General features: G+C 40.6%; 1 protein-coding gene across 2 annotated transcripts; it reads right to left on the reverse strand.

The window, feature by feature from the left end:
• Positions 1-311: 311 nt before the first annotated feature.
• On the reverse strand, positions 312-27905 carry LOC128527498 (NACHT, LRR and PYD domains-containing protein 12-like). Of its 2 annotated transcripts, none has more exons than XM_053499912.1 (14): positions 27769-27905; positions 25909-26019; positions 17175-17270; positions 16034-16144; positions 12312-12383; positions 12143-12227; positions 7846-8038; positions 5861-7634; positions 5293-5466; positions 4722-4889; positions 4422-4595; positions 3689-3862; positions 2853-3020; positions 312-1444 (listed from the first exon to the last, which is right to left on the reverse strand). In XM_053499912.1, exons 2-14 carry the CDS (start codon positions 25974-25976, stop codon positions 1393-1395), a joined length of 3309 nt encoding a protein of 1102 aa, XP_053355887.1. In that variant the 5' UTR covers positions 25977-26019; positions 27769-27905; the 3' UTR covers positions 312-1392. The 2 variants fall into 2 exon arrangements, with proteins under 2 accessions (XP_053355887.1, XP_053355886.1); XM_053499911.1 differs by lacking the exon at positions 27769-27905 and adding an exon at positions 26451-26517.
• Positions 27906-27963: the final 58 nt, after the last annotated feature.

A 27963-nucleotide genomic window follows, 5' to 3' on the forward strand; every position in this document is an offset into this window, starting at 1 on the left:
CTGTCCAAGACTTTCAAGACAATCTACTGTACCAGGTTTGTTTATTCTCCAGAGAAAGCATAATACAACTGACCCTATAGTAAATAAAAAGAATGGTATCAAAATCCTACTAGTCTGATTTAATTGGATTTAATTTAAAGGTGCATGTGTGTGTGTGTCTGCAAAAAGATGAAGTACAACAAAGGTTGTTTTTTTTTTTATGTTTTTGACCTGCAGGGCCCATTTACTCCATCCGACAGGAAAACATAATATACGTTAAAATAAGAAAAAAAATCAGATGAGGTTTGAAGTAAAACGGATACATAAAAAAATGTCATGATTCCATGATCCTTTTGCCTTACATATTTTGGGTTTTGTGAAAATAATTAGCGTTTTTCAGGTTTCCTCTGTCACCAATTTTCATGGGTGAAGAAATATTTTAATGAAAGACAAAACCTCGAAGAACAAATGTTGCCTCAGATGAAAACACTATTGTATTTCTTCGATACAACATACAGTATTTTTATGACTTAATTATATTTTAAAACTGGGGCGAGTGAAAATGTCACTTTGCGCCACCTGGTGGCAATTTCACAAATGACTTTGAAATGCAACTGATTTATTTTGGCTGCTGTCATTTTTCCAAAGTTTTCCCTCACTGATACCCCATCTTGCTTGTTAGAGACAGACTGATAAATCTATAAAGACCAAAGACTCATCCTTGAAACTATATACAGTACATACATTTTATTCCTATTTAGGTAAACATTACACACATTTTTAATATTTACACTTATGCCATTTTTGCAGACACTCTTATTCAGAGCAACTTAAATGTATATCATTATACATCTCAGCACTTAAGGGCCTTCCTCAAGGGCCCAACAATGATAGTTTGGTGGTGCTGGGGTTATCTGTGACCAGCTGATCAGTAGTCCAACTTCCACACATTTTTAAAGCTGGAACTGTTCACACATACATACTTTTTGTACTGATTTCTGAACACAAAGTCAAAATTTTTGAAGTAGACATAAATACTGGAGAAATATTAAATATCAAAAACAAAAATGTCTGAATACTTATTTCCTGTTTATGTATGCAATGTAATACAGCTGGCTCTGCCACAAGCAAGGAGGTCTTTGCACCTTGCTCCAACTTATGCAGGAATTCTCTCCTTCATGGCAAAGAAGTTGCACCTTTGGAGGTGTAGGGGTCTCTGCATGGCACATTGGCCAGCATGTTCAGTTTAGCCTGTTTATGCGTGCATTATTCTGCATAATTTACTGCCCGTTATAATTTTAAAAAAATATGTAAATATATTATGGGTGATCCATTTTTTACATTGCCTGAATACATACTGTATTGATACCTGTATCAAACCATGGTGAAAAGTTTTGGATTGCACAAAACAATTTATGCCATCTCATCCTGCCTCATCACGGAACATGTTATTCCTTTGAACAATCTGCAAAAAAAAAAAAGAAAAAAAAAAAAAAACTTTACTATTTTGGTTAAACAGTACAGAAATTGGAAATAAATCTGTAAAGTTGCTTTACCTTGTACAATATTGAAATCTCTACAACAGCTTATTATTTAATGGTGTACTATGGGAATTTAATTGTTTGTTGAAAATGTGTACTCATTTCTAATCTGGTCTCTGCAACACCCTCCAAAAAATTGGAGACAGGATCAATTTAAGACTAATAACAATGTAACAAGTAGAAATCACAATCTGACAAGGAACAAGTAGGCCTACCGTTAAACAGGTGAACCAATTGTTACAGCAGGAGCAAGGATGGGGAAACTGCGTCTGCAGATGTCGATGTCATTCAGCCCCGCTTGTGTTTTTGCGTTATTATTAAAATGAAATGCTGTAGGCTGTTATGATCATCATAAATTTTTTTAATAAATAATGACCCCCGTTGTGCTGTACCTTCGCTGGCAAAACCTTATGAAATACAAACTGAGCCAAAACCTCATTTAAATAAAATTTACAAATACTGTAGTATAAGTAAACAACAATAGCCCACGTTTAGAAAATGTTTGTGTTATGCGCGGAGTGCCGGAAAATTTCCTGAAGCTCAAATCTCCGAAATCGTTGGGCGATTAAATCTTTTTAGAAAGTAAAATTGATGTTTTGAGCTGTATACACACACATTCTCACCTAAACAACTCTTAAAACTACACTTGTGACACAACAACAGTAATATTTCAAACATATTGAAAGCTGGCATTTGAAAAAAAAACAGAGAATAATGAATAAACCAGTTGTTGGGTGAAAATGACTCAACCAGGTGTTCATTTGTAAATGACCCACTACATCTCATTTGACCCAACATGAGCAACACAACAATGTGTTTAAAGTACCTGAAATAACCCAGAATTTTGACCTGAATAAACACAAATGTTTTACAGAAACAACAGCATTTTTTAGAAAGTCTTTTTTTTTTTAGTTATTCTAATGTTTTATTCTGAAAGTCTATTTTTTCAGTTATTTTTATATTTATAGTTTAATGTAACATATTTTTTAAAAGAACAATAAATTGATAAAAACAGAGATAGGCTATATAACAGTTCATTCTTTGTACAAATAAAATTATCAGCTAGTAAAGTTGATTGTCTGTCTAAACAACATTTAACCAATGTTTTTTTTTTCATGTTTTCTTCGCTACAACATATTATCATTTTTTTCTGACTTAATTATATTTTAAAACTGTGGCGAGTGAAAATGTTACTTCGTGCCTCCTGGCGGTCATTTCACGAATGACTTTGAAATGCAACTGATTTATTTTGGCCGCTGTCATTTTGCCGCGGCGGTGATCACAGCGGTAATAGGCATTCTGGTTGACTACCTACTGTAGGTAATACCTCACCCCAGTGTGTTGAGTGTACAGTCTGGATCCTGTAGTAAATCAGTGAACAGCTTCACTCCTGAGTCTCCAGGGTCGTTCCCTCTGAGATCCAGCTCTATCAGGTGAGATGATTTCAGAGCTTCAGCCAGAGCAGTGTATCCTTCCTCTGTTATACTGCAGTCTGAAAGTCTAAAGAGTTGAAGGAAATAAAAAAAAATTCTAAGTCTAATGTCTGATTAAAAGTTTTACCTCGTGTCATTGTTACAATATAACATGAAGGTTTCAGGCACACACACACCAAATAGCCATAACGTTAACATGCTAAATGTTATGCCCAGCATTGTGTAGGCTTCCTTTGTGCTGCTAGGGCGGCTCTGACTCCTAGGGGCATGACTCCAAAAAACCTCTGGGGCTGTGCTGTGGTGTTTGGCACCAGGACATTGGTAGGATGTGGGGTGGCGCCTCCTTGGATTGGACTTGTTTGCGTATAACATGGGGCTTGATCAAATTGGGATCTGGGGAGCTTGTAGGCCTGGTAGGGGGCTTGGGCCCTGTGCATGGCAGGCTGTGGTACACTGGATGCTCCTTCTAGTGTTGTCAACACAGACTTTATTCAGCAGTTTGTACTGCATTGGATTTTCTGTGGAATTGGACCAGACAGGCAGACCTTTGGTCTCCATGGACATAGGTGAGCTTTGGGTGGTCATGATTCTGTCACCAGTTTACTGGGGTATAATTGATGTGTCATTCAATTCACCTGGAGGTGGTGTTAATGTTGTGGCTGTTCAGTGTATGTCCTTCACATAGCCTGTGTTTTCATTCTACATGTAAAGTCATAAGCTGTATTAAAATTTCACCTCAGTATTTGCAGGTTACAGGGTCGATGCTGCAGCAGTGCACAAAGCTTCTGCACTCCAGAGTTTCCAAACTTATTCTCACTCAGATCCATCTCTCTTATGTGTGCAGGGTTTAACTGTAAAGATGAAGACAGAGCAGAACAGCCTTCTTCTCTAACACCACAGTCCTTTAGCCTGAAGATAACATGGGACAGAGGAAACAATCTTCACATTGGAAAAATTCACAGTACAAGTCACATTGCTCAATTCTGATCAGATCGGATTTGCATGACATGACGGTTCACATTTAAAACTACAAGTGACTTTTATCTGACTCTAATGTGGACGTGTCTGTCCTCTGAAACGGCACCCAATCGTACATTGATACGTAGAATTAAGAAAGCCAGATGTCTCACTTTAGCTGTTCAGCTTCTGTTGCTAGAAATGCTATGAAATCCCTGCAATGTTGGTGCCATCAGCGAGAACCACACACATGTGCAAAAGCAAAAATGCCACCATTCACTTTTTAGTCACATGACCACAGATTGAATATGTATCCGATCTACAATTACATGTAAAAGTGAATCAGATCCGATCTGAAAAACATTTTTGTCCAAAACTTTTGCATCTAAAAAAGGAAAATCAGATTTGAGCCACTTGAGGCTGTTAAGTAGAATATAGCATAAGAATTTTATCCAAATTAAAGAAATTAACATTTAAATTTTATATAGGAAGTTAACATTATAATACCCACGTGAGTGTCTGAGGTCTGCAGTGTGAATCCTCCAGTAGAACAGAGAGCTGCTTCACTCCTGAGTCTCCTTTTATTTTCCCACTCAGATCCAGTTCTGTCTGCAGTAAGGGGTTTGTACCCAGAACCTCAGTCAGAGATTTACAGGCTTCCTCTGCTTCAGGACTTTTTAACAAACTGCAGTGAGAGAACAAAGAGAGATTACATTATTAGTGTACTTTACATTCTATCATGTTAGTGTTCTTTTAGAATAATAAACTGTATTTTGTATTAAAGTAATTAACCCCAGTATATTTTCCTCACCTCAGTGTGTTCAGTGTACAGTCTGGATCCTGTAGTAAATCAGTGAGCAGCTTCACTCCTGAGTCTCCAGGGTCGTTCCCTCTGAGATCCAGCTCTATCAGGTGAGATGATTTCAGAGCTTCAGCCAGAGCAGTGTATCCTTCCTCTCTTATACTGCAGTCTGAAAGTCTACAGAGAACAAAAGCATTTTGTTATTAAAATTTAAAGGAGATTTTACTATATAAAGTAACATTTTATAGGACTTTACTTCACTGTGATTAGTGAATATAAACATCATTTGGAAAATGTGTAATATTTTCACTTGTCACCTTGTACTTACTGTGTGTTTGTATTATTAAATATAACTATGACACTATTTTTATCCAGTTCTTTCATCGTTGGACATACTGTATACAAGGCTTTTTATATACTCACTGTGTCAGTGTTTATTAGTATGGGTTCACATGAGAATTAAAGTTAAATTATAGTATGTCCTGTCATTTAATCATGTAAGTGGTATCTCGCCTCCTTAAATTCTGTTTCCAATCACATCAGTCAGGTAAAAGTTACTTATTAGGGGAAATGAACTCACCTCAGTGTCTCTAGTTTACAGTTTGGACTCTTCAGTCCAGCACAAAGCAGCTTCACTCCTGAGTCCTCCAGAGGATTCCTGCTCAGATCCACCTCAGTCAGCTTGGAGGATTCTGATCTGAGAACTGTGTGTAAAGCTGAGCAGCTTCTCTCTGTCAGGTTACACTCACTGAGTCTGAAAGGAGAATTTAAAAGTAAATAAAAATTATCTATTTTTAGTTAAACAATCTAATACCTAGTTCCAGGTGTTTTGCCCATAACAGAAGCAAAAAAAAAGACAACTCCATAGTACTGTTCATGATTTTAGACTTCAAAAAGACAAATGTAAAAAAATTGTAAGCATCTGATATTCTGGTGTCCACATAATTTTGTATTATAAATAATCTTTATTTATTGCATTTCCCAGCTTTTATTCACATGCCTTTAATTTTAAACAGGCATAAATGATCCATGCAGTAGGATAAATGCAAGTTCACAGTGTTTATGCCCAATAATAGGTACTTTCTGCCGTCAAAATACCTATGGACAAGCTTTAGGGGGACATACAGTAATAAAAAAGTTTTACTTACAGGGCTGTTGTGGCTTCCTGTACGACTGGCAGCAGTCTCTTAAAGCATTCATCTGACTTTATGAACTTCTGAAGCACAAACACTTCCAGATCCTCCTCTGATGTCAGTAACACAAAGACCAGAGCAGACCACTGAGCAGGTGAGAGTTCAGCTTCAGAGAGACGTCCTGAGCTCAAGTAGCTTTGGATCTCTTTCATCAGTGAATCATCATTTAACTCCTTCAGACAGTAGTACAGATTGATTGATCTTTCAGGAGATGGATTTTGTTCAAACTTAATCTTAATGTAGTCGACTATGTCCTTTTTGCAGTCAGAGCTGCTTCCTGTGTGTGTCAGCAGACCTTGAATGAGCTCCTGATTAGACTCCACTGAGAGACCCAGAAGGAATCGGAGGAAAAGGTCCAAGTGTCCGTTCTCACTCTCTAAGGCCTTGTCCACTGTCATCTTGAGCAAATTAATAACTTCTGTTTCTTTGCTCTCTTCTGATCGTTTAAAAACATTCTTGTTTTCATTTCTAAAAGATACGTATGTAAATAAAGCAGCAACAAACTCCTGAATGCTGGGATGTACAAAGCTGAAGACTGTGCCTAAGAATCTGCCAGTCTCCTGAGTACACACTCCTGAGTACACCGCTATTTTACTGGGGTCAATTCCACACTTTTCCAGATCGTGTGCATAAAAAATCAGGTTGTTGTTTTCCAGGTGACTAAAGGCGAGATTTCCCAGTGAAAGAATTCCCTCTTTATCCCACGGAATGTCTGAGGCAGTCTTACTGTTATATTTCTTGTCCCCCTGTACAATCTGAAAGATGAGGAAGTACGTGTACATCTCTGTCAGAGTCTGTGGATTGTCTTCACTGTCTGTTTGTCCCAAAATCCCCTCAAGTACAGTAGCTGAAATCCAACAGAAGACAGGAATATGACACATGATGAAGAGGCTTCTCGATCCTTTAACATGATCAATGATTCTGTTGGCCAGAGTCTCATCACTGATTTTCTTTCTGAAATATTCCACCTTCTGATCATCATTGAAGCCGCGCACCTCTGTGACCCGGTCCACGTGTTCAGCAGGGATCTTAGCAGCTGCTGCTGGTCGAGTGGTTATCCAGATGAGAGCAGACGGAAGCAGATTTCCTTCAATGAGGTTTGTCATTATAGTGTCCAGTGAGGTTGGCATTGATACATCAGTCCACTTCTCATTTTCACCAAATGTTAGAGGAAGTCGACACTCGTCCAGGCCATCGAAGATAAACATGACTTTATACTTATCTGTGAATCTCATTTCTTTTGCTTCTGGAAAAAATTGATAGATGATGTCCTTCAAACTGTAAATGCCCTTGTCCTTCAGGTTCAGTTCTCTGAAAGGCAGTGGGAATATGGACTTGATGTCCTGATATTCTTTTCCTTCAGCCCAGTCTAGAACAACCTTCTGCACACAGATGGATTTCCCGATGCCAGCGACCCCCTGTGTCACCACAGTTCTGATGGGTTTGTCTTCTTCTCCAGGTAATGGTGCGAAAATGCTTTTGCATTCAATTTGTTCCTCCAAGTCCATTTGACTTTTTTCAGTTTTCACACTAGTTTTTTGTCTTTCAATTTGTCTCACCTCATGTTGTTCATTCGTTTGTCCACTTCCACCAGCAGTGATGTACAGATCTGTGTAGATCTTGTTCAGATTGTTGGACTCTCCCTGCTTTGCAATTCCTTCTGATACACGATTATACTTCTTACACAGGTTTGATTTGAGTTTACGTTGCTGGAATCCTATTAGGGCATCTGATTATATATATATATATATATATATATATATATATATATATATATATATATATATATATATATATAAAACAAGAAAGATAAATTTATTGATTAAGTAAATAATTTGTGCTGTTTGAAATAGTATAAAAAGTACATTATGTTTAAACACACATTTACAAATTTTGACCTCTTAGTTTCACTTCAAGTGTGTCTTCTGTGGATTTCTTACCTTGGAGAGCATCAGCGAGGTCACTGTGTTCCATCAACTTCAGGAAGTACAAGGCCATATTAAGAGCTGCGTCTTTAACACTCCAAAGATCTTCCCTCTCATCTCCATAATATTTTGTGTTTTTGTCTCTTAAAAGTCTCTTAAACATCTCCAGCTCGTGTTTTATGAACACAATCATTTTATTTTCAACACCCTTCATAAAACACAGAGAGAATTAAATGCAGGACCACTTTAAGCAAAATTTTATGGTACAGTGGAACCTTGGATTACAAGCATAATTCGTTCCGGAAGTGTGCTCAAGTATCCAAACACTTGTAAACTAAATTGAATGTTTATATATGGAATATATGAAATATATATATACTGTATATATATATATTTATATATATATATATGAGGTGAATAAGTATTTGATCATCCTGTGATTTTGCAAGTTCTCTTACTTAGAAATCATGGAGGGGTCTACAATTTTCACTTTGAGAGGAAAAATCTAAAAAAAAAAATTCAGAAATCACATTGTATGATTTTTTAACAATTTATTTGTGAATTACTGTGTCAAATAAGTATTTGATCACTTGTGTCGAAAAATGTTAATCTTTGGTACAGAAGCCTTTGTTAACAATTACAGAGGTCAAACGGGTCCTGTAGTTCTTCACCAGGTTTGCACACACTGCACCTTGATATGCTTCTTACGGAGCCACTCCTTGGTTTTCCTGGCTGTGTGCTTTGGGTCAATGTCATGTTGGAAGACCCAGCCACGACCCATCTTTAATGCTCTGACTGATGGAAAAGAGGTTTTTGCCCAATATGTCACAATACATGGCCCCATTCATCCTGTCCTTAATACAGTGCAGTCGTCCTGTCCCCTGTGCAGAAAAACACCCCCAGAGCATGATGCTTCCAGCTCCATGCTTCACTGTAGGTATGGTATTATTGGGATGATACTCATCATTCTTCTTCCTCCAAAAATGGCGAATGGAGTTAAGACCAAAAAGTTCTACTTTAGTCTCATCTGACCACAGGACTTTCTCCCATGACTCCTCGGGATCATCCAGATGGCCCCCTGGCAAACTTCAGACGGGCCTGGACATGGGCTGACTTAAGCAGGGGAACCTTCCGTGCGATGCAAGATTTTAAACCATGATGTCTTAGTGTATTACTGAAGGTAGCCTTGGAAACGATGGTCCCAGCTCTCTTTACGGCATTGACCAGCTCCTCCCGTGTAGTTCTGGGCTGATTCTTCACCATTCTTAGCATCATTGATACCGCACGAGAAGAGATCTTCCGTGGGGCCCCAGTCCGAGGGACATTGACAGTCATCATTAGCCTCTTCCATTTTCTGCCAATTGCTCCAACAGTTGTTCTTTTTTCTCCAAGCTGCTTGGCAATTGCCCCGTAGCCCTTTCCAGTTTTGTGAAGGTCTACAATTTTGTCTCTTGTGTCTTTTGACAGCTCTTTGGTTTTGCCCATGTTGCTACTTAGACGTTGGCTGATTGTGGGGTGCACAGGTGTCTTTATGACAGCTAACGACCTCAAACAGGTGCTACTAATTTAGAATGATAAGCAGAATGTAGCTGGACTATTTAAAAGCAAAATAACAGGTCTTTGTGGGTCAGAAATCTGGCTGATAAGCAAGTGATCAAATACTTATTTGACACAGTAATTCACAAATAAATTGTTAAAAAAAATTGATTTCCGGATTTTTTCTTTTTAGATTCTGTCTCTCACAGTGGAAATGCACCTATGCTGAAAATTGTAGTCCCTCCATGATTTCTAAGTAAGAGAACTTACAAAATCACAGGGTGATCAAATACTTATTGAACTCACTGTATATATATATATATATATATATATATATATATATATATATATATATATATACACTGTATAAAATATATGGAAATAATGGAATCTCAAATTATTCATTCCACAGCCCAAAAAAATAAATACATAAAAATAATTAACACAAAATATAAAGTAAAAATAAAACAAATTAACCTGAACTTTACCTTAAAAAAAAAAAGTAAAAATAAATCCCGACAGATAGGTGTTTCCGTGCGACAGGACGAGTGGTGTGTTTGTGTGTGTCCAAGGACGCACGCGCACACAAAGTGCACACTGATACAGAGAGAGAAAATGGATCTTTAACCTCTCTAATGAGACTTGCTTTTGCTTTACATGCGCGCTGTACACTCACGCATACAGACACAAAATAAAATATATTTTACACACACACACATGGTCACAGTGTTATAGTAAACAGTACACGCGTGCACAGATGTTGGTTATACCAGTAAGAAACGAGCACTAAGACCCAGCAGGGAAGATGATTACCCACAATTCTGTAGCGCAAAAGAGCGAAAAACCATTGGCGCAGTTGTGATCACGTGAAACAAGTAGCGCATGCGTAATACATGATACCCGGTACTCGTAAACAAAGACTTTGTTTACTAGTTCATTTTTCAAGTCAAAATGTATAAAAAATCTCGAAAACCGCATTACTCGCAATCCAAGGTTCCACTTAATTCACACAGTCTATTTTATATATTAAGGCATGATAAACCTTACTAATGTTCTCTGATCCAAAATTACTAAATTAGTCACATATCCTAGTGTGTATATTAGCTGACAGTCTGTACTTATAGACTGCGCATAGAATTTGCTGATTTTTGTCTTTAGAGTCAAGGACAATGCAAATTGTAGAGAAAACCATTACATCCATGCTCATGTCCACTGCTGGGATCTTAATCAGGGCCAGGGGTAGCTCAGTGGTTAAGGCATTGGACTACGGTTCGGAAGATCCCAGGTTCAAACCCCACCACCACCACCAAGTTGCCACTGTTGGGCCTTTGAGCAAGGCCCTTAACCCTCAACTACTCGGATGTGTATGAAATTTAAAAAATGTACGTTGCTCTGGATAAGAGCATCTGCCAAAATGCCTAAATGTAACCAAGCACCTTACCCTATCTGCTACAGGAATGCTCTATCATGACACACTGGGATATGCAAGAAAATTATTTCATTTTGCTATAATGTAACTGTGTCAAAGACTGCAATATCTGCAAGTGCTTCTTCTACTTACGTGAAAGCAGTTCAAAGAAAAAGAAAAGAAAAAACAAGTCGCATAACCACCATAGACCTTTCCTTCTCTCTCCACCAGGTTTGTAAAACAGTATTACTGACTGACAAGTGAAGACTATTAACCAGTGGCTGTTTCCGTGTGTATGAAGCCCTGAGTGAACTCCCCTTTAGTGCAAATACAGTATGTATATATACACCAATCAGTCATAACATTAAAACATTAGCATTGATTATCAGTTATATAAATAAACTGGCCGAGAGGATCATGGGCACCAAAGGTTCCCCCATGCCATCAGTTACCAAAGACCAACCCATCTGGTCCAATCCAAAAGAAAAGCCAATGCAGCAGAAATTAGATCCCAATCCGCTCAAGCACTTATGGGATAAACCAAACTAACATGTCCAAACAGTGAAGACGTTCATACTGTATGTATATACTTTTATATAGACATAAAAGTTAGGTCGAAACTTTTCACTGTGTTGTTTGAGACTGAAAAAGCTACTTGGATGAGTAGTGAAGCATTTTATACTTAGTTGGTAAAAACTCCAGATAACCCTACCTGGATGATTGAGAATCTCCACAGACAATCATTGCATTGAAGGATCTTACCTATTTGCTTAATTAAATCCAGGTAGTCCATGTTATTATGCGGTCCAGTGAGGCACAGTGACTGATGGGTACTGTAGTTTTTATTACAGAAAAATGATAAACCATTGTTCACTTGTTCCCTTTACTGCTCATCATTTTGTTTGAAGGGAGTAGTTTCACTCCTTATGGTTTAGAATCTTACTTATGACGGCTGAATACCCTGTGCAGTCCGTTTCTATGGAACTAGCTAATTGGAACACAGGAAATGACTTCTCCTCATTTCCTACCCATTCACGCACTGCCTCATCTATATCAGATGCCATTCATACAAGGCCTCAGTTAGACAGTATAAGTTCTCGGGTACAGTCATCCTAGCCAGACTCTATACATGCTCAGTCATCATTATTAGATAATACTAACAAAGCACAGCTTCTAGGGTTTCTTGTATCCATGATGCAATTCAAATCACCATGGTTACATGAGTTCATCTTATGATTTTATAAAAAGGGGTTTTAAGTTTGGCTCCTAAAAATGTGACTTGGCTCCTAAATATTTTGGGTTTAAATTTATTTGTGTCTGGAGCTTTGACATTCTAGGAAGCATCATCAAAGATGATTTAAGACTTACATTGAAGATGTTGTAGAGCGGGTCTGTAATCTTTTTGCTTTCTTTATTGTCACTTTTTACAGCAGCTGCAGGCTCAGTATGATATCTACAGTCAAAATAATTTAACTTGATTGTCAGTTTCATTTAATAAAACAAATAAAAAGCAGTATTGATTGGTGAAACTGTATACCTTCTCTTTGACGGTATCCCTGGTGTTCTGTCAGTGCTACATGTATGTGGTGTAGCCTGGAAGGATTTTTTTCTAAAAAGAGAGAATGGGAAATATTATTGTTTTCACATTACAATATACAGTAATACTGAAATAATGTTGTTTAAAAACAACTTGCTGACCATAAACACCAGTAATAGGACATATTGTATGTACTTTTTATAGTCAAAATTTTGTGCACCCTGACCAACAAACCTAATGTTTCTTTCCCAAACTGTTACCACAAAATCTAAACACACAGTTGTAGAGAATGTCTCTGTGTGTGCTATAGCGTTACAGTTTCCCTTTGCTAAGTGTTTTACACTCAATCCCACTGGACTGAAAATCCCCATGGCCACGCACCAACATCTAGTGAAAAACCTTCCCAGAAGAGCAGAGCGCAATATAACAGCACAGGGGAAGTAGCTCTGAAATGGGATGTTTAATAAGCACATATGGGTGTGATGGTCATCGGTCCAGACACTTTTGGACATATGGTGTAATTATAACAGCGTGATTTATTTATGTTCCATTAAAAAATAACAACCATAAGTGACAGGGATTCGAACAAGCTATCAAATCAGAACATAAAATGAACACAATAATTTTATATAAATGTCCTAAATAAAGTTAACTCTTAGCTAAACTGCAAGTGTGAAGCTTCAGTGGACAAGACTGAATAGACTGAATTTTGTGTATAATAAAAAGAATCTGTGTTTGGTAACTTTGTTAGTGGATGATTCTCCTCTTGTGAAATTTAACAACTTAATTAAATTCATGGATTTGTTTCTTTACTGTTTATTTTAGTTGAATCTTAATGAAAATGCTTTAATTCTGTTCTGTCCCGAGTTAATACGCTAGGCTGTTCTAAACTGATAATATTACATTCGAAGCAAATGTAAATCCTTAAATTTAAGCACCTTTAATGCTCTGGTGATAAATATATTAGCAGATATGTTTAAATGCTAACAAGCTTAAATGCTTTTAATATGTCATTAAAAATAAATTATCTGAATGATTACAAACCACAGCTTCCCTCACAATGACATGGCCCCCCCGGCTTGGGTTGTGTACATCTTTTACTGGAGGTGCACATCAGGCTGTCACTGAGTATGTGGCTGCACGGTAATTACGTGAGATGTGTGAGACCTGATGCAGAAGCATCCTGTGGTAGTGGATAGTCCACCTTTTAGTTTTGTTCTTTTATTTTATTTAAGACTGGTTAGGTCCCTTGAAAGTATTGCACAGTTTGCAAGGCCCTATGAGGTGCATATATTTGTAAGGGTTTATCTTGTGATGATGCAGAGAAGCGTTCATGGGAGGTGTGCTTGCGGTCCTACAACCAGCACCTCGTACCATGTTCACACTCATCACTCAACCAGTAAAAAGAAACCCTTTAGCAACATAGCCAGCTCTACAGCCTGGTTAGGAGTGGGGAAACTCGCATGTTCTCCACCATCTCACAGGATATTGTTTTTCACCATCCCACTGTCCTGGGCTGCATATAAAAGGCCAGTCATGCATCATTATAGAGAGTAGCGGGTCTCGAGAAAAAACAAAAAAATAATTTGTTTTTTCTCACTTCCAGAGTCCGACCATGCTGGAAGCTAAGAAAGTTCACTCTCTGAGGAAGTGACAACAATACCTTTCCTGAAAGAGAAATGTCTTTTATCAATCAATACTGTATCCCTTAAAACATTGAAATACACCAATTCAGGTGATCAGAGATAAAACTGTTTTGACAAATTTTACAGATTTATGTAGTTAAATCTAATCTGATCTGAAAGTTCCTTGAAAACTACTTTGATTTTTTTAGTCCATTCACTTGAGGCTGTTGGCACAAATAAGAGTTTAGATTTTTGTATGGATTACTCATAAAAACGTCACAGTTATTGAGACAATCTTTATTTGTCTAAACTCATAAAACACACAACAGTAGTTTCCAAGACTTTACCTAAGCATATTGAGCAATTACCAGTGAGTTGGTTAAATAAAAGATTCCCGGATTAACTCAGCATCTCAGAATCACTCCTAGGAATCACTCTCAAAGTTTATTTAGGTACAGTCATAATCTAATCAAAATGACTTAAAAATGTTTTTGTCCTTTAATGTTTTTTTTGGCATATTTATCACTCTTACAGTGAGTATAGAAAAAAATCACCCGTCTCAATATAACCACATTCTAGTTACAGGAATTTATGACAAAGAGTGGTGATTGTGTGCATGTGACAACAATATCAGAAATTTTCTATAAATGTGGTTTGTATTGGAGGGTTACAAGAAAAAGCCACGAAGCGTCTGAACTTAACAAAAATAGACCAAGAAAAACGTGTTATGGTCAGATGAGACTAAAATGTAATTATTTGGCTGTAACACTATATGTCTGGTGGAAATCCAACACAGCTCACCATCCAAATAACACCATTCCTACAGTAAACCATGGAGGTGGTAATATACTGTTATTTCTAACATGACAATGACCCAAACACACAGCAAAACTGACACCACAGTGGCTGAAGGAGAAAAAGGTGAATGTCCTGGCATGGCCGAGTCAGAGTCCAGACCTAAACCCCACTGAACATCTGTGGAATGACCTGAAGACTGCAGTCCACAAACAGAAAAGAAAAAGAAACTTGTGAGAGGATGAAACCATTTTGCTTGTGGAGAAGGGGGTGAAATGTAAATAAATAAATAAATAAATTGAGCAAAATTCTGCCCTACTCTACCTCTGAAGATAAAAATGAGTGGATGGTAATTTGTGAAAGCATCAATGACACCTGTCAGTTTGACGCACATACTCCTGAGGAGTGTGAAACACGGTGAAACGGTCACAATCAAATTTAACTCAACTTGAGCAGCTCTGCAAAGAAGAATGAGCAAATCTTACAAAGTCTAGATGTAAAAGGTTAGTAAAAACATACAGTATCCCAATGGACTGAAGGCTGTAACTAAAGCAAAAGATGGTTCAACACAATACTGACGCAAGGGTCGATCCTTTTGCAACTCAGATAAACTCAGTTTTTTTCCTATTCTTTTCTGACATGTTGCTGTTATATTGTTCACTTAGATGTTAAAAGTTGCACTGAATAAATACAGCTGGATAAAACAAAACAAAAAAACTGTGTCTGTCTTCATTGCAGGCTGCAAAGCAACAAAATGTAATTAATTTAAAGGGGAGTAATTCTTTTCTATACCCATTGTATATGATTCAAATCATCAAACTAGTTTTAATATCACACAAACTTAATCCAAGTGAATACAAAATTCTGTTATTAAATGATGACTCTCATTATTAAAGGAAAAAATCTGTCCAAACCTGCCTGGCCCTCATGTGGAAAAAGTTATTTCCTCCTAAACCTAATACTGTGACTGGTTGTGCTACCTCTGGTGGCAACAACTGCAATCAATTGTTTGTTAAAACTGAAAATAAGTCTTTCACGTCACTGTGAGTGAAGTTTGGCCCATTCTTCTGAGCAGAATCATTTAAATTCAGCCACATTGGAAAGTCCTGTTTAAATAACCTGTTTGGGGTCATGTTTCAGCATCCCGATCCGATTTAGGTCCGGACATCATTTAGGCAAAATAAAATTCAGGTAGGGGAAAATACTTTTCCACAGCACTGTACTTTTCAGAACACGTTTATTAAAAAATAAAATTGCAAACATTTTTTATAGAATATAATGATTAAAAAGAAACAACAATACCTTTCCTGAGCGTGTGTTCCGTCTTTAAAGTGGATAGGCAGCGGCATTGACTGGTCACTCTTAAAGGACACACAGCTCAATAAGGGGGAACTTGGCCTTTTCTTATTTCCACTAAAGAGTCAAGAGAAATGTCTTTTATCAATTATATATCTTACAGTATTGAAATACACCAATTCCAAGAAAGATCAGAGATAGTTTCACTAAAGAGTAAAGGGAAATGACTGGTTTATCTTCTAAAATCTTTAAATGTTAAATGAATTCTGAATCTTTAACTTTGTTAACAATTTACTATATGGACAAAAGTATGTACACCCTCAACAGGTCAGCCATTACAAATTATAAACAGAGTGGGACAAAATTTTTCAAATATTCTGGAGCCTCCTCGACATCCCAACATCAGCACCCGAGCTCACTAATCCTCATGTAGTGTGTGAATGAACACAAAACCCCACAGCCACACTCCAACATCTAGTGGAAAGCCTTCACAAATGTGGAGCACATTATAACAGCAAAGGTGGACTAAATCAGGAATGGCTTCTGCCAATTGCCATAACAGTAAATGGGTGTGATTGTGTACCGTGAAGGCGTTCTGAGTTTAAACAGAATAAAATGTTAATTATATCATTAAGCGAGACTAACTCACCTCTGTACACAAACAGATTTCCCTCCTCACCAACACAATGTTTATTTCTTTTTGTTCACTGTTTCTATTCACACATGATTTCAGTTCCATATTTAACTGAATACGTATGTAAACCATTAAGTATGAGGAAGTCTAATCTGGACATTTTGGAGTATGATTAACAGCTGAAGGATTAATAGTTAACTGATTCTCTACACTTAATTCTGTGCTTGGAGATGAGCCTGGTCTCCTCCCTCTCTTGCTAACATTCCTCATACCTCTTCAGGTAATTTAATTAAACATTTTACTGCATTGGTGGATGAAAACATTAGTGGAGGTTTTTAAATGCTAACAAGACATTCATCTGCGCTATACATTTTTTTAAATCAAACTGATCATGATGATGATGATGTTGCTGCTGCTGGAGGTGGTGATGATGATGATGGTGATGATATTTTAAATTCATTATAAAATTGGACTTTCCATGAGACAAACAGTGAACAGGACTGACAACAGTACCTTTCCTGAAGGTTTGTTCCATCTTTAAAGTGGATGGAGAGTGGCATTGACTGGTCACTCTTAAAGGACACACAGCTGGATACAGGAGACCTCGGTCTAAAATGAAATAAAAAGAAACAGGAAGTGGCCAATAACTTCTGTGTACATTAAGTGATGTACATGAAATCTTAGGAATATGTTAAGAATAGAAATTTGATCACATCGATATGACAACTATGAGTCTCAGTCATAGCGCCACCAACTGGCAGCAGAAAGTGTGTCACTTTTTACAATCTGAAAATTTTAATTTCTTCAGATTTTTTCCAAAATCAGTCAGAATATTGACAAGACATGGTTCATTTAAAACTGTAAAGAAATTTTTGATCATTTGAATCGTGTTGTTATAGCGAGGAATTACAGTAAATAAAGATATAATAGCAAAAAAATAATAATGTTCTCATATCTTACAAGTGGAAAGGCCTAATGTTCTAAAATAATATTTCACATAGAGAAGGGAAGTGATTATGAGGAAGGCCAGAGTGGTTGGGCCCGGGGCGTGGCACAGGGCCTTCACAGCGCCCCCTGGAACTTTGTCAGAAATCTAGCTGCATACCTCACACTTGCACGTAAACGTGTGAAACTCATCTCATTGAGTTAAGTTTCATACTCCATGTCATGAGATCAGCTTAACAGAAAGTCAATTAATTAGGGTTGTTTGAAAAACGCACACAATGGAATGTGATATACTCTTCCTACAGAATGTATCTGATTGCCATTAAACCAGGCCAATATGATCTCAAAACATTGAGGATCTAAAATTTTGAAGGAAAATTTATTTCTCACATGATTTAGCTCTGGTGAGCCCTTAAACTTATGGCTTTAAACTTATAATACCTTCTGTGTAAATTTCTTGATGTACATCAATCCTCAGTTTTGAGGAGAGAAGAAAGCTGCACTCAATGACATGACTATTGTGAGTCTCAGTCATAGCGCCACTAATTGGCAGCAGGGAGTGTTTACTGTTATGAATCAGTTTTAATTTTTTGTTACTAAAATATTTGTCTCTCACAGTTGATCGGGCCCAGACCGGTAAGTGTATCAAGGTGCAGCGGACACAACAACCAATAACTCTTCTTCTCTTAGCTTAAAACTTATTTCTAAACCGAACACAATATAAACAGAAACATTAAAAATCATTATGAGGAGTTTATTATGACATTTAGAAATTTCACTCTAAAATGGCGCTGTGTGTGTGTGTGTGTGTGTGTGTGTGTGTGTGTGAGTGCATGTGTTTGGATCAGGAAGTGGCGTCGTGTTTACAGGTTTATTGTATTTGTTCGTGGTGAGAAGAAAATATAGTAGAAATATGTCACAAAATGTTATAATGAATAACATGGCTGATGTGAAACTGTAAAGGATTTAGTGACGTGTTAAAGGGTGTTGCTTTGGCAAGGATTTAAATTAATGTTCTTATAACTTAAGAATGGAAATTCAAAATGTCTCAAAACATTTTACATAGAAAGAATAACTGGTTGTGACTAAGTTTGCTAAGTTCCATGATTTTGTGATGCTACAACGACTCACCACAAATTTTACATTGATGAGCTCATTGACTAGACCTGGTTTTGGTCTGCAGTACTAAACTATGTCCACTAGATGTAGGTATTTCCCCTTTTTTCATGTTCAGAATTTAAATATATACGGTAATAACAAATATAAACAACATACAGTATTATATATATATATATATATATATATATATAAAACTGTCAGGCTCGGGTCTTGAACCCGGATCTCTGGTGTGGTGGGTGAAGAGTTTACCACTGAGCCACAAGGGTGATAGGTTTGGACCCAACTGAAAGCACTCAAAGCAGATGTCTCAGGTAGAGTAGATTTATTTGAAAAAGGGCAAAAGATATAAACAGGCAGTTAATAATCAACAAAGGTTCTTCTCACTTAGAGGAATTATTAAAAATAAAGAAAAACAAACCCTCAAACAAAAGCTTCCACAAGGGGAGAAAACAGCCAGGGAATAAAGAGTCAAAAACTTACAGCAGGGAACTCTGAATAGTTACGGAAGGTTCAGCAGGAGACACTGGGCAGAGACTCAAAAACCGAGTGAATCAGAGGGGAGAAAATAAACAGCTTAAATACACTGGGGGGAAAACGAGACACAGGTGATCTAGAAAACTAATGAGGAAACACAAGGAAGAACTAAAGATAAGGGGAACACAAATGACCTCTAGAGGCCTGGGGAGAAACTACAGGAGGAACGAAAGGCTGACAGGACCCCCTCCTCTAGGAACGACTCCTGGCGTTCCTTTTAGCACCTCCCAATTGCCGAGTGCGGAACTCCCGGATTAAACTTGGATCCAGGATGTCCTTGGCTGGGACCCAAGAGCGCTCCTCCGGCCCGTAACCCTCCCAGTCCACCAGATACTGTAGTGAGTTCCGGATCCTCCGGGAGTCCAGTATCCGGCGGACTGTGTAGGCTGGCCGGCCATCGATGACTCTGGGAGGTGGAGGGGTTCTGCGTGGGGGGGCAAAGGGAGAAGACAAAACAGGTTTTAACAAAGAGACATGAAACGTCGGGTTAATTCTAAGGGAATGAGGAAGAAATAAACGATAAGAAACAGGGTTAACTTTCCTGGCAATGCGAAAGGGGCCAATGAACTTCTGAGCCAACTTCCTCGATTCAACCCGGAGGGGCAGGTTCTTGGTGGATAACCAGACTCTTTGACCAGGTCGGAAGTTGGGCGCTGACCGGCGGTGGCGGTTTGCCTGACTTTGGTATCTTTTGGAGGATCGAAGAAGGATTTGCCTAGCCTTCCTCCAGGTTTGTCGGCAGCGCTGAACGAAGCGTTGGGCAGATGGAACGCCCACCTGTGCTTCTTCCTCAGGAAACAATGGGGGGACATACCCAAACTGACATTCGAAGGGGGACAGTCCAGTGGCCGAAGACTGGAGGGTGTTGTGTGCGTATTCCGCCCACAGAATGTAGGTTGCCCAAGAAGTAGGGTTTTGGGCTGCCATGCACCGCAGGGTGGTCTCCAGATCCTGATTAATCCGTTCTGTTTGGCCATTGGACTCAGGATGGAACCCAGATGAAAGGCTGGCTGTGGCCCCAATCAGCCTGCAGAAGGCACTCCAGAACCGGGATGAGAACTGAGGCCCCCGATCAGAGACCATATCTAATGGCATACCAAAAATCCGAAAGACATGACTTATAAGGAGTTCAGCTGTCTCCTTAGCAGATGGCAGCTTGGGCAGAGGAATGAATCGGGCGGCCTTAGAGAACCGGTCCAACACCACCAGGATGACAGTGTTACCTTGGGATGGTGGGAGTCCTGTAACAAAGTCCAGAGACAGGTGTGACCATGGCCTGCGGGGAATGGGTAAGGGATGGAGTAGGCCCTGGAGTCGCTGCTGAGTGGACTTACCCTGGCTGCACACAGTACAGGCCTCCACGTAGCCCTTTACATCCACCTTGATAGATGGCCACCAAACTCGAGTGTACGAGCAGTTCCTGGGTGGCATGTCAAGGAGGACCCATGACCCCACTGCAAGACCCGGGCCCGAGCAGAATGAGGGACGTATAGGCGGCCCAATGGACCGCCTCCTGGATCTGGCTCATGAGCTTGAGCCGCCCGCACCTCCCGCTCTAGATCCCACTGAAGGGGTGCAATGATCTTTGACCTCGGGATAATCTGGGCCAGCGGTTTCTCCTTTGTCTCGGGAAAGTAAGCTCGGGACAGGGCATCCGGTTTGACATTCTTGGCGCCGGGTCTGTAAGACAGAATAAATTGAAAACGATTAAAAAACAACGACCACCGAGCCTGCCGAGGATTGAGCCGCTTAGCTTGCTGGAGATATTCCAGGTTCTTGTGGTCCGTGAGAACTTGGAACGGATGCAGAGCCCCCTCAAGCCAATGACGTCATTCCTCCAGAGCAAGTTTAACCGCTAGCAGTTCTCGATCCCCCACATGGTAGTTCCGCTCTGCATCTGAAAGACGATGAGACATAAAAGCACAGGGATGCAATTTACCGTCCTCACCTTTTTGTGACAGGATGGCCCCTACGCCTATCTCCGATGCATCTACTTCCACCACAAAAGGTTTTTCTGGGTCAGGGATAGAAAGGATGGGAGCGGAAGTAAAACGGCGTTTGAGATCCTGGAAGGCCCCTGATGCTTCTGGGCCCCAGCAAATCTTGGTTCCTCCTCCCTTAGTCAGCGCTGTCAAGGGAGCCACCACAGAGCTAAAATTCCTAATAAACTTCCTATAAAAGTTTGAAAAGCCAATGAAGCGTTGGACCTCCTTGACGGAAGTGGGAGTGGGCCAATTCAGGACAGCCTCGACTTTCTTAGGGTCCATCTCCACATGGCCAGGAGTGACAATGAACCCAAGAAACTGAGCCTAAGTGACATGAAACTCACATTTCTCGGGCTTCACGTAAAGATGGTTATCGAGAAGTCTCTGGAGGACCCTGCTAACATGCTGCTTGTGCTCCTCTAGTGATCTTGAGAAAATGAGAATATCATCCAGATACACGAAGACGAATAGATTTAGCATATCCCGAAGAACGTCATTAATTAGAGCTTGGAATACAGCAGGGGCATTTGTAAGTCCAAAGGGCATTACCAGATACTCATAGTGGCCTGTGGGGGTGTTGAAGGCTGTCTTCCATTCGTCACCCTGCCGGATCCGAACAAGATGGTAGGCATTGCGAAGGTCTAGTTTTGTAAACACGGAAGCCTCTTGAAGTAACTCAAAAGCCGTGGCCATGAGCGGAAGGGGATATCGATTCCGAACGGTGATCTTGTTAAGGGCCCGATAATCAATACACGGCCTGAGACCCCCGTCTTTCTTTCCCACAAAGAAGAAGCCTGCACCGGCTGGAGAAGTAGAGGGACGGATGATGCCGGCTGCCAAGGACTCCTTGATGTAAATGTCCATTGCTTTACGCTCAGGAGGAGACAAGGAGAAGATCCGACCTCTTGGAGGGGAGGAACCAGGGAGCAGATCAATGGCACAGTCATAGGAGCGGTGAGGTGGTAGGGAGGTGGCTCGGGATTTGCTAAACACCGTCTTGAACTGATGATAGCACCTGGGGACTCGAGAGAGGTTAGTAGGCTCCGGAAGCTCTGGACTAGGTGAGGGTGGATTCCGAAGTACGCAGGTAGCCTGGCAGGTGAGGCCCCAGCTAAGAATAGTGCTAGCAGCCCAGTCGATGTGGGGATTGTGTGTGTGCAGCCAGGGGTAACCAAGGATGACAGGGGACTCAGGACAGTCAATAAGATAGAAGGTCTCCTTCTGCTGGTGTTGAAGAATGGCGAGTTGCAGGGGCTGAGTGGCCTCTGTTACTTTGCCTGGTTCCAGCGGTCTGCCGTCCAATGCTGTCACGGCCTGGGGATGAGACAGGGGTTGTGTTGGGATCTTGAGTTGTTTAGCCATTGACAGGTCCAGGAAATTGCCCGCAGCACCAGAATCGATCATGGCTTGGACCAGAAGCTGGTGACCCTCCCAGGACAGAGTGGCCGGAATGGCTAGGACGGCATTAGTAGGAGGATCTCTAATTTTCCCCATCACAGCCCTCCCACAGCTGGGCGGGGACCCCCATTTCCCGAAAGCTCAGGGCAAGAGGAGCGAAAGTGGCCAGAAGATCCACAGTAAAGACAAAGCCGCTCCCTCATGCGGCGTTCCCTCTCCTTAGGAGTGAGCCTGGAGCGACCCAACTGCATGTTCTCCGGGAAATCACAATGCTGTTCAGGGACAAGGGGCGCTCTAGGGGGCACACCAACTGGCGAAACAGATCTGCTCATAAGTAATTGAGGTGGAGGTGCCTTACGACGAGCCAACCTCCGCTCTCTTAGATGATTGTCCAGACGGATGGCAAGGGTAATGAGGGACTCGAGATCAACAGTAGGCTCACGGGTGGCTAACTCGTCTTGTAGGGACTCTGACAACCCCCTCTGAAAACAGACCATCAGCGCCTCCTCATTCCATCCACTTGTCGCCGCGATGGTCCGAAACTCTATGGTGAAGTCTGCTGCACTGCGGGAGCCCTGTAGGAGGGTAAGCAGGCGCTTGGAAGACTCTCGACCACTGACTGGGTAAAGACTCATTCGAACTCCTTCTTAAAGGTCACATATGATCCTGGGATTGCCACACTGCAGAGGCCCAGGAAATTGCTTTGTCCGAGAGAAGGGTAATCATGTAAGCAATCTTCGAGCGGTCAGTGTGGAAACTTGAGGGCTAGAGTTCGAAGGTCAGGGAACACTGGGTGGGAAAGCCCTAACAGGAACTAGGATCCCCAGTGAAGTGTTTGGGAGGGGGTAGGCAAGGCTCTGAAATGGTTGTAGGCCCCTGGAATGGTGCAGTGGCAGGTGGGGCCAGGGCTTGTGGGGGGCCAGGGAGCCGTTCAGCAATCTGGTGGATGGAACTTGTCACCTCTGCCAGGAGTTGAGAATGCTTAGCCATCAGCTCCTCCTGTCGGCTGAGAATGGCCTCGTGGCGCTGGAAGGATGATTCATGTTGAGCAACCACCCTCATCAGATCTCTGGTATCGAGTGTTTCTGGGTCCATGATTGACTCGGTTTTTCTGTCAGGCTCGGGTCTTGAACCCGGATCTCTGGTGTGGTGGGTGAAGAGTTTACCACTGAGCCACAAGGGTGATAGGTTTGGACCCAACTGAAAGCACTCAAAGCAGATGTCTCAGGTAGAGTAGATTTATTTGAAAAAGGGCAAAAGATATAAACAGGCAGTTAATAATCAACAAAGGTTCTTCTCACTTAGAGGAATTATTAAAAATAAAGAAAAACAAACCCTCAAACAAAAGCTTCCACAAGGGGAGAAAACAGCCAGGGAATAAAGAGTCAAAAACTTACAGCAGGGAACTCTGAATAGTTACGGAAGGTTCAGCAGGAGACACAGGGCAGAGACTCAAAAACCGAGTGAATCAGAGGGGAGAAAATAAACAGCTTAAATACACTGGGGGGAAAACGAGACACAGGTGATCTAGAAAACTAATGAGGAAACACAAGGAAGAACTACAGATAAGGGAAACACAAATGACCTCTAGAGGCCTGGGGAGAAACTACAGGAGGAACGAAAGGCTGACATATAACTTATATGATAATGTAGTTTGCTTTGAGGATGCTGGCGGAGAAGTACAGAGAAGGTAACAGGGAGTTGCATTGTGTCTTTTTAGATTTAGAGAAAGCGTATGACAGGGTGCCAAGAGAGGAGCTGTGGTGTTGTATGAGGAAGTCTGGAGTGGCAGAGAAGTATGTTAGAGTGGTGCAGGACATGTATGAGAGCTGTAAGACAGTGGTAAGATGTGCTGTAGGTGTGACAGAAGAGTTTAAGGTGGAGGTGGGTCTGCATCAAGGATCGGCTCTAAGCCCCTTTTTGTTTGCTCTGGTGATGGACAGGATGACAGATGAGGTAAGACAGGAGTCCCCATGGACTATGATGTTTGCAGATGACATTGTGCTCTGTAGCGAGAGCAGGGAACAGGTGGAGGAAAATTTGGAGAGGTGGAGGTATGCTCTGGAAAGCAGAGGAATGAAGGTTAGCCGCAGCAAGACGGAATACATGTGTGTAAATGAGAGGGACCCAAGAGGATCGGTGAGGCTACAGGGAGCAGAGGTAAAGAAGGTGCAGGATTTTAAGTACTTAGGGTCAACGGTCCAGAGCAACGGAGAGTGTGGAAAGGAGGTGAAGAGGCGGGTACAGGCAGGTTGGAATGGGTGGAGAAAAGTGTCAGGTGTGTTGTGTGATAAAAGAGTATCAGCGAGAATAAAAGGAAAGGTGTACAGGACAGTGGTGAGACCAGCGATGCTCTACGGCGTAGAGACAGTGGCGCTGAAGAAAAGACAGGAGGCAGAGTTGGAGGTAGCAGAGCTGAAGATGTTGAGGTTCTCTTTGGGAGTGACAAGGATGGATAGGATCAAAAATGAGTTTATCAGAGGGACAACCCAGGTTACATGTTTTGGAGATAAAGTCAGAGAGGCCAGATTGAGGTGGTTTGGACATGTTCAGAGGAGAGATTGTGAATATATCGGTAGAAGGATGCTGAGGTTGGAACTGCCAGGCAGGAGGTCTAGAGGAAGACCAAAGAGGAGATTTATGGATGCAGTGAGAGAGGACATGAAGTTAGTTGGTGTGAGAGAGGAGGATGCAGAGGATAGGGTTAGATGGAGGCAGATGATTCGCTGTGGCGACCCCTGAAAGGGAACAGCCCAAAGACAAAGAAGAAGATATGATAATGTAGTTTAGAGTTTAGAGTCAGTGTCTCTGTTGACATCAGTAAACATTGCTATGGTCTGTTCCATTACACACAAACTGTCACCTTTGTCCTCTTGTATTTATTTCCCCTTTAACTGCATGAGCCCACTGTGTGACTATCCTGCCCTGCCGCACCAGATTGGGCCTGATCATCGTAATTTTTTGTCTGTACTTTTTTTTATATACACATGTGACCCTAAACTGAAATGTAGCACCCTTAACTATGAAACATTCAAAAATTACCCATAATGCTTAGGGCTCAATAATAGTTTTTAAACTTGCTCCCATTTAAAATTTTTTTAGTATACATTTTCTTTTTTACATTTTGCCAACATTTCTTAAACCCTGACTTCAAATTGTAAAAGAATGGTATTAAGACAGATTTCATGCTTAATCTGTTACTTCACTATTTTATAATTTTGGGTTTGTGTACGTTAAAGCCCTCTTTATTATTAAACAGTTCTTACCTTTCTATTTTTCGAAGGTCTTCCGGTAGACCCATTTCAGAGGTCATTTTTTCACGCTCACTTGACATGATTTCAGAAAGTTATACGTCTTTTAATGATTGTAGCTTCATCCTGGTGAGGAGAAAAACATGGGATTAGGAAATTACTGATATAAGCATTTTTATTATTTGTTTAAACATCCTTCATAGTATCATGTAAATAATGTTGTGTTTTATCTCTGACGGTTTCTGTTTTAGTGATGGGTGTTTAAAAGATAAATGGGACTAAATAAAAGAGAAATAAAAAGAGAAAACCTAACCATCATACAGTAAACTTGAGGTCTTATTTTAATCCAAACCCTGCATATTTTATAAAAAAAAAGTTAAAATTAAAACCACACACACACACACACACACACATGCTGTTTACGGTTTAGTTACTGCATTAACACTGTGTTATCCACATTTTTTATAGTAAAGTGTGTAATGTTTAGACACAATTTATCTTTATTCAGTAAATAATCCTAAAACTTACACATTACAGATTAATGTTCATGTACTCACTGTTATTACTCCCAGCAAATAACTTCACCATTTTCTCGCCACAAAAACAGACTTTACTCAATCGGTTTCACTTTGTACTGAAATATCCAGAGCAGTTCTTTCCAAGTACCCCTATCTGCAGCCCACAGATCGAGGTGGGGCTGAATCTGGGGCGGATCTGCATGTATCATTTACATTTAGGCATTTGGCAGACGCTCTTATCCAGAGCGACTTACAAAAAGTGCAATGTTTACATCATTGGATACATACTTACACTGGGTTAACTAGGTTAATAACTAAGTGCCATTTTCTTGGTTATTCCGAGTACTGGAGAAACAGATGCGTCTTGAGTCGTCGTTTAAAGATAGTCAAAGTCTCTGATGTACGGACATCTAGAGGAAGTTCATTCCATCACCTAGGTGCCAGAACAGAAAAGAGCCTGGATGAATGCCGCCCTCGATCTCTGAGAGATGGTGGGATGAGGCGAGCAGTGCTGGAGGTTCGAAGGGAACGTAGTGCAGTCTGTGGTGTGATAAGCAGAGAGGTAAGTGAGTGCTGGGCCATTTTTATCTTTGTAGGAGAGTATCAGGGCTTTAAATTTGATGCGGGTAGCTACAGGAAGACATGGAGGGAATGAAGGAGTGGGGTGGTGTGGAAAGACTTGGGAAGGTTGAAAATGAGACGTGCTGCTGCATTCTGGATCAGTTGCAGAGGACGAATCGTGGACAGAGGCAGGCCTGCCAGGAGTGAGTTGCAGTAGTCCAGTCTTGAAATAACAAGGGACTGAACAAGCACCAGCGTAGCCAGTGAAGAAAGAAATGGGCGAATTCTTCTGATATTGTAAAGAAGAAATCGACAAGAGCGAGTAAGGTTAGCGATGTGTGGGGAAAATGACAGATGATTGTCCACGGTTACCCCAAGATTGCGGGCGGTGGCTGAAGGAGTGATTTGGTTGTTGTCCAGGGATATCACAAGGTCTTGACATGGGGATGAGTCACAAGGGATAAACAACAGTTCTGTTTTACTGAGATTGAGCTTCAGCTGATGAGCAGCCATCCAGGATGAGATGTCTGCCAGACATGCTGAGATCCGGGTGGAAACCTGAGTGTCAGAGGGAGGAAAGGAGAGAACAAGTTGGGTGTCATCTGTTATCGTCCCGCCCACATGCCTTCCCATTGGTTAATAATGTCGAGATCACGTTACTCCCACAACTCATCTTATTAGTGGCAAACTAATGACGTTGAAACTTTCATTTCTGGTGTTTCTTTGCTGCATGGTGAGTGGGTCCACCTGCTACATTTTATGTGTAAATTGTTAATTTACAGTGTACAGTACTCACTCTTATTGCTGCCAGCAAATAACCGCGTTTGTCCGCCACAAAAACAGACTTTTCTCTTTCGGTTTCACTTTGTACTGATATATCCAGAGCAGTACTTTCTTCCTCCAGCAGGCGAAGCCTCTCTCTCTCTCTTTCTCTCTCTCTGGCACCACATACTATGTATGCTGTACACTGATTTAACACAATAACACTGAA

Source organism: Clarias gariepinus, chromosome 7, assembly GCF_024256425.1.
Source record: "Clarias gariepinus isolate MV-2021 ecotype Netherlands chromosome 7, CGAR_prim_01v2, whole genome shotgun sequence".
NCBI classification, from domain to species: Eukaryota; Metazoa; Chordata; class Actinopteri; order Siluriformes; family Clariidae; genus Clarias; species Clarias gariepinus.

Excerpts from the sequence above, each read along its gene's own strand:
- LOC128527498 (XM_053499912.1), bottom strand. The coding sequence starts at position 25,976 with ATGTCAAGTGAGCGTGAAAAAATGACCTCTGAAATGGGTCTACCGGAA. Across the intron at positions 16,145-17,174 it reads GGAACAAACCTTCAGGAAAG|TGGAAATAAGAAAAGGCCAA; the intron begins GTACTGTTGTCA and ends TTGACTCTTTAG. Across the intron at positions 7,635-7,845 it reads CCTCGCTGATGCTCTCCAAG|ATGCCCTAATAGGATTCCAG; the intron begins GTAAGAAATCCA and ends ATATATAATCAG.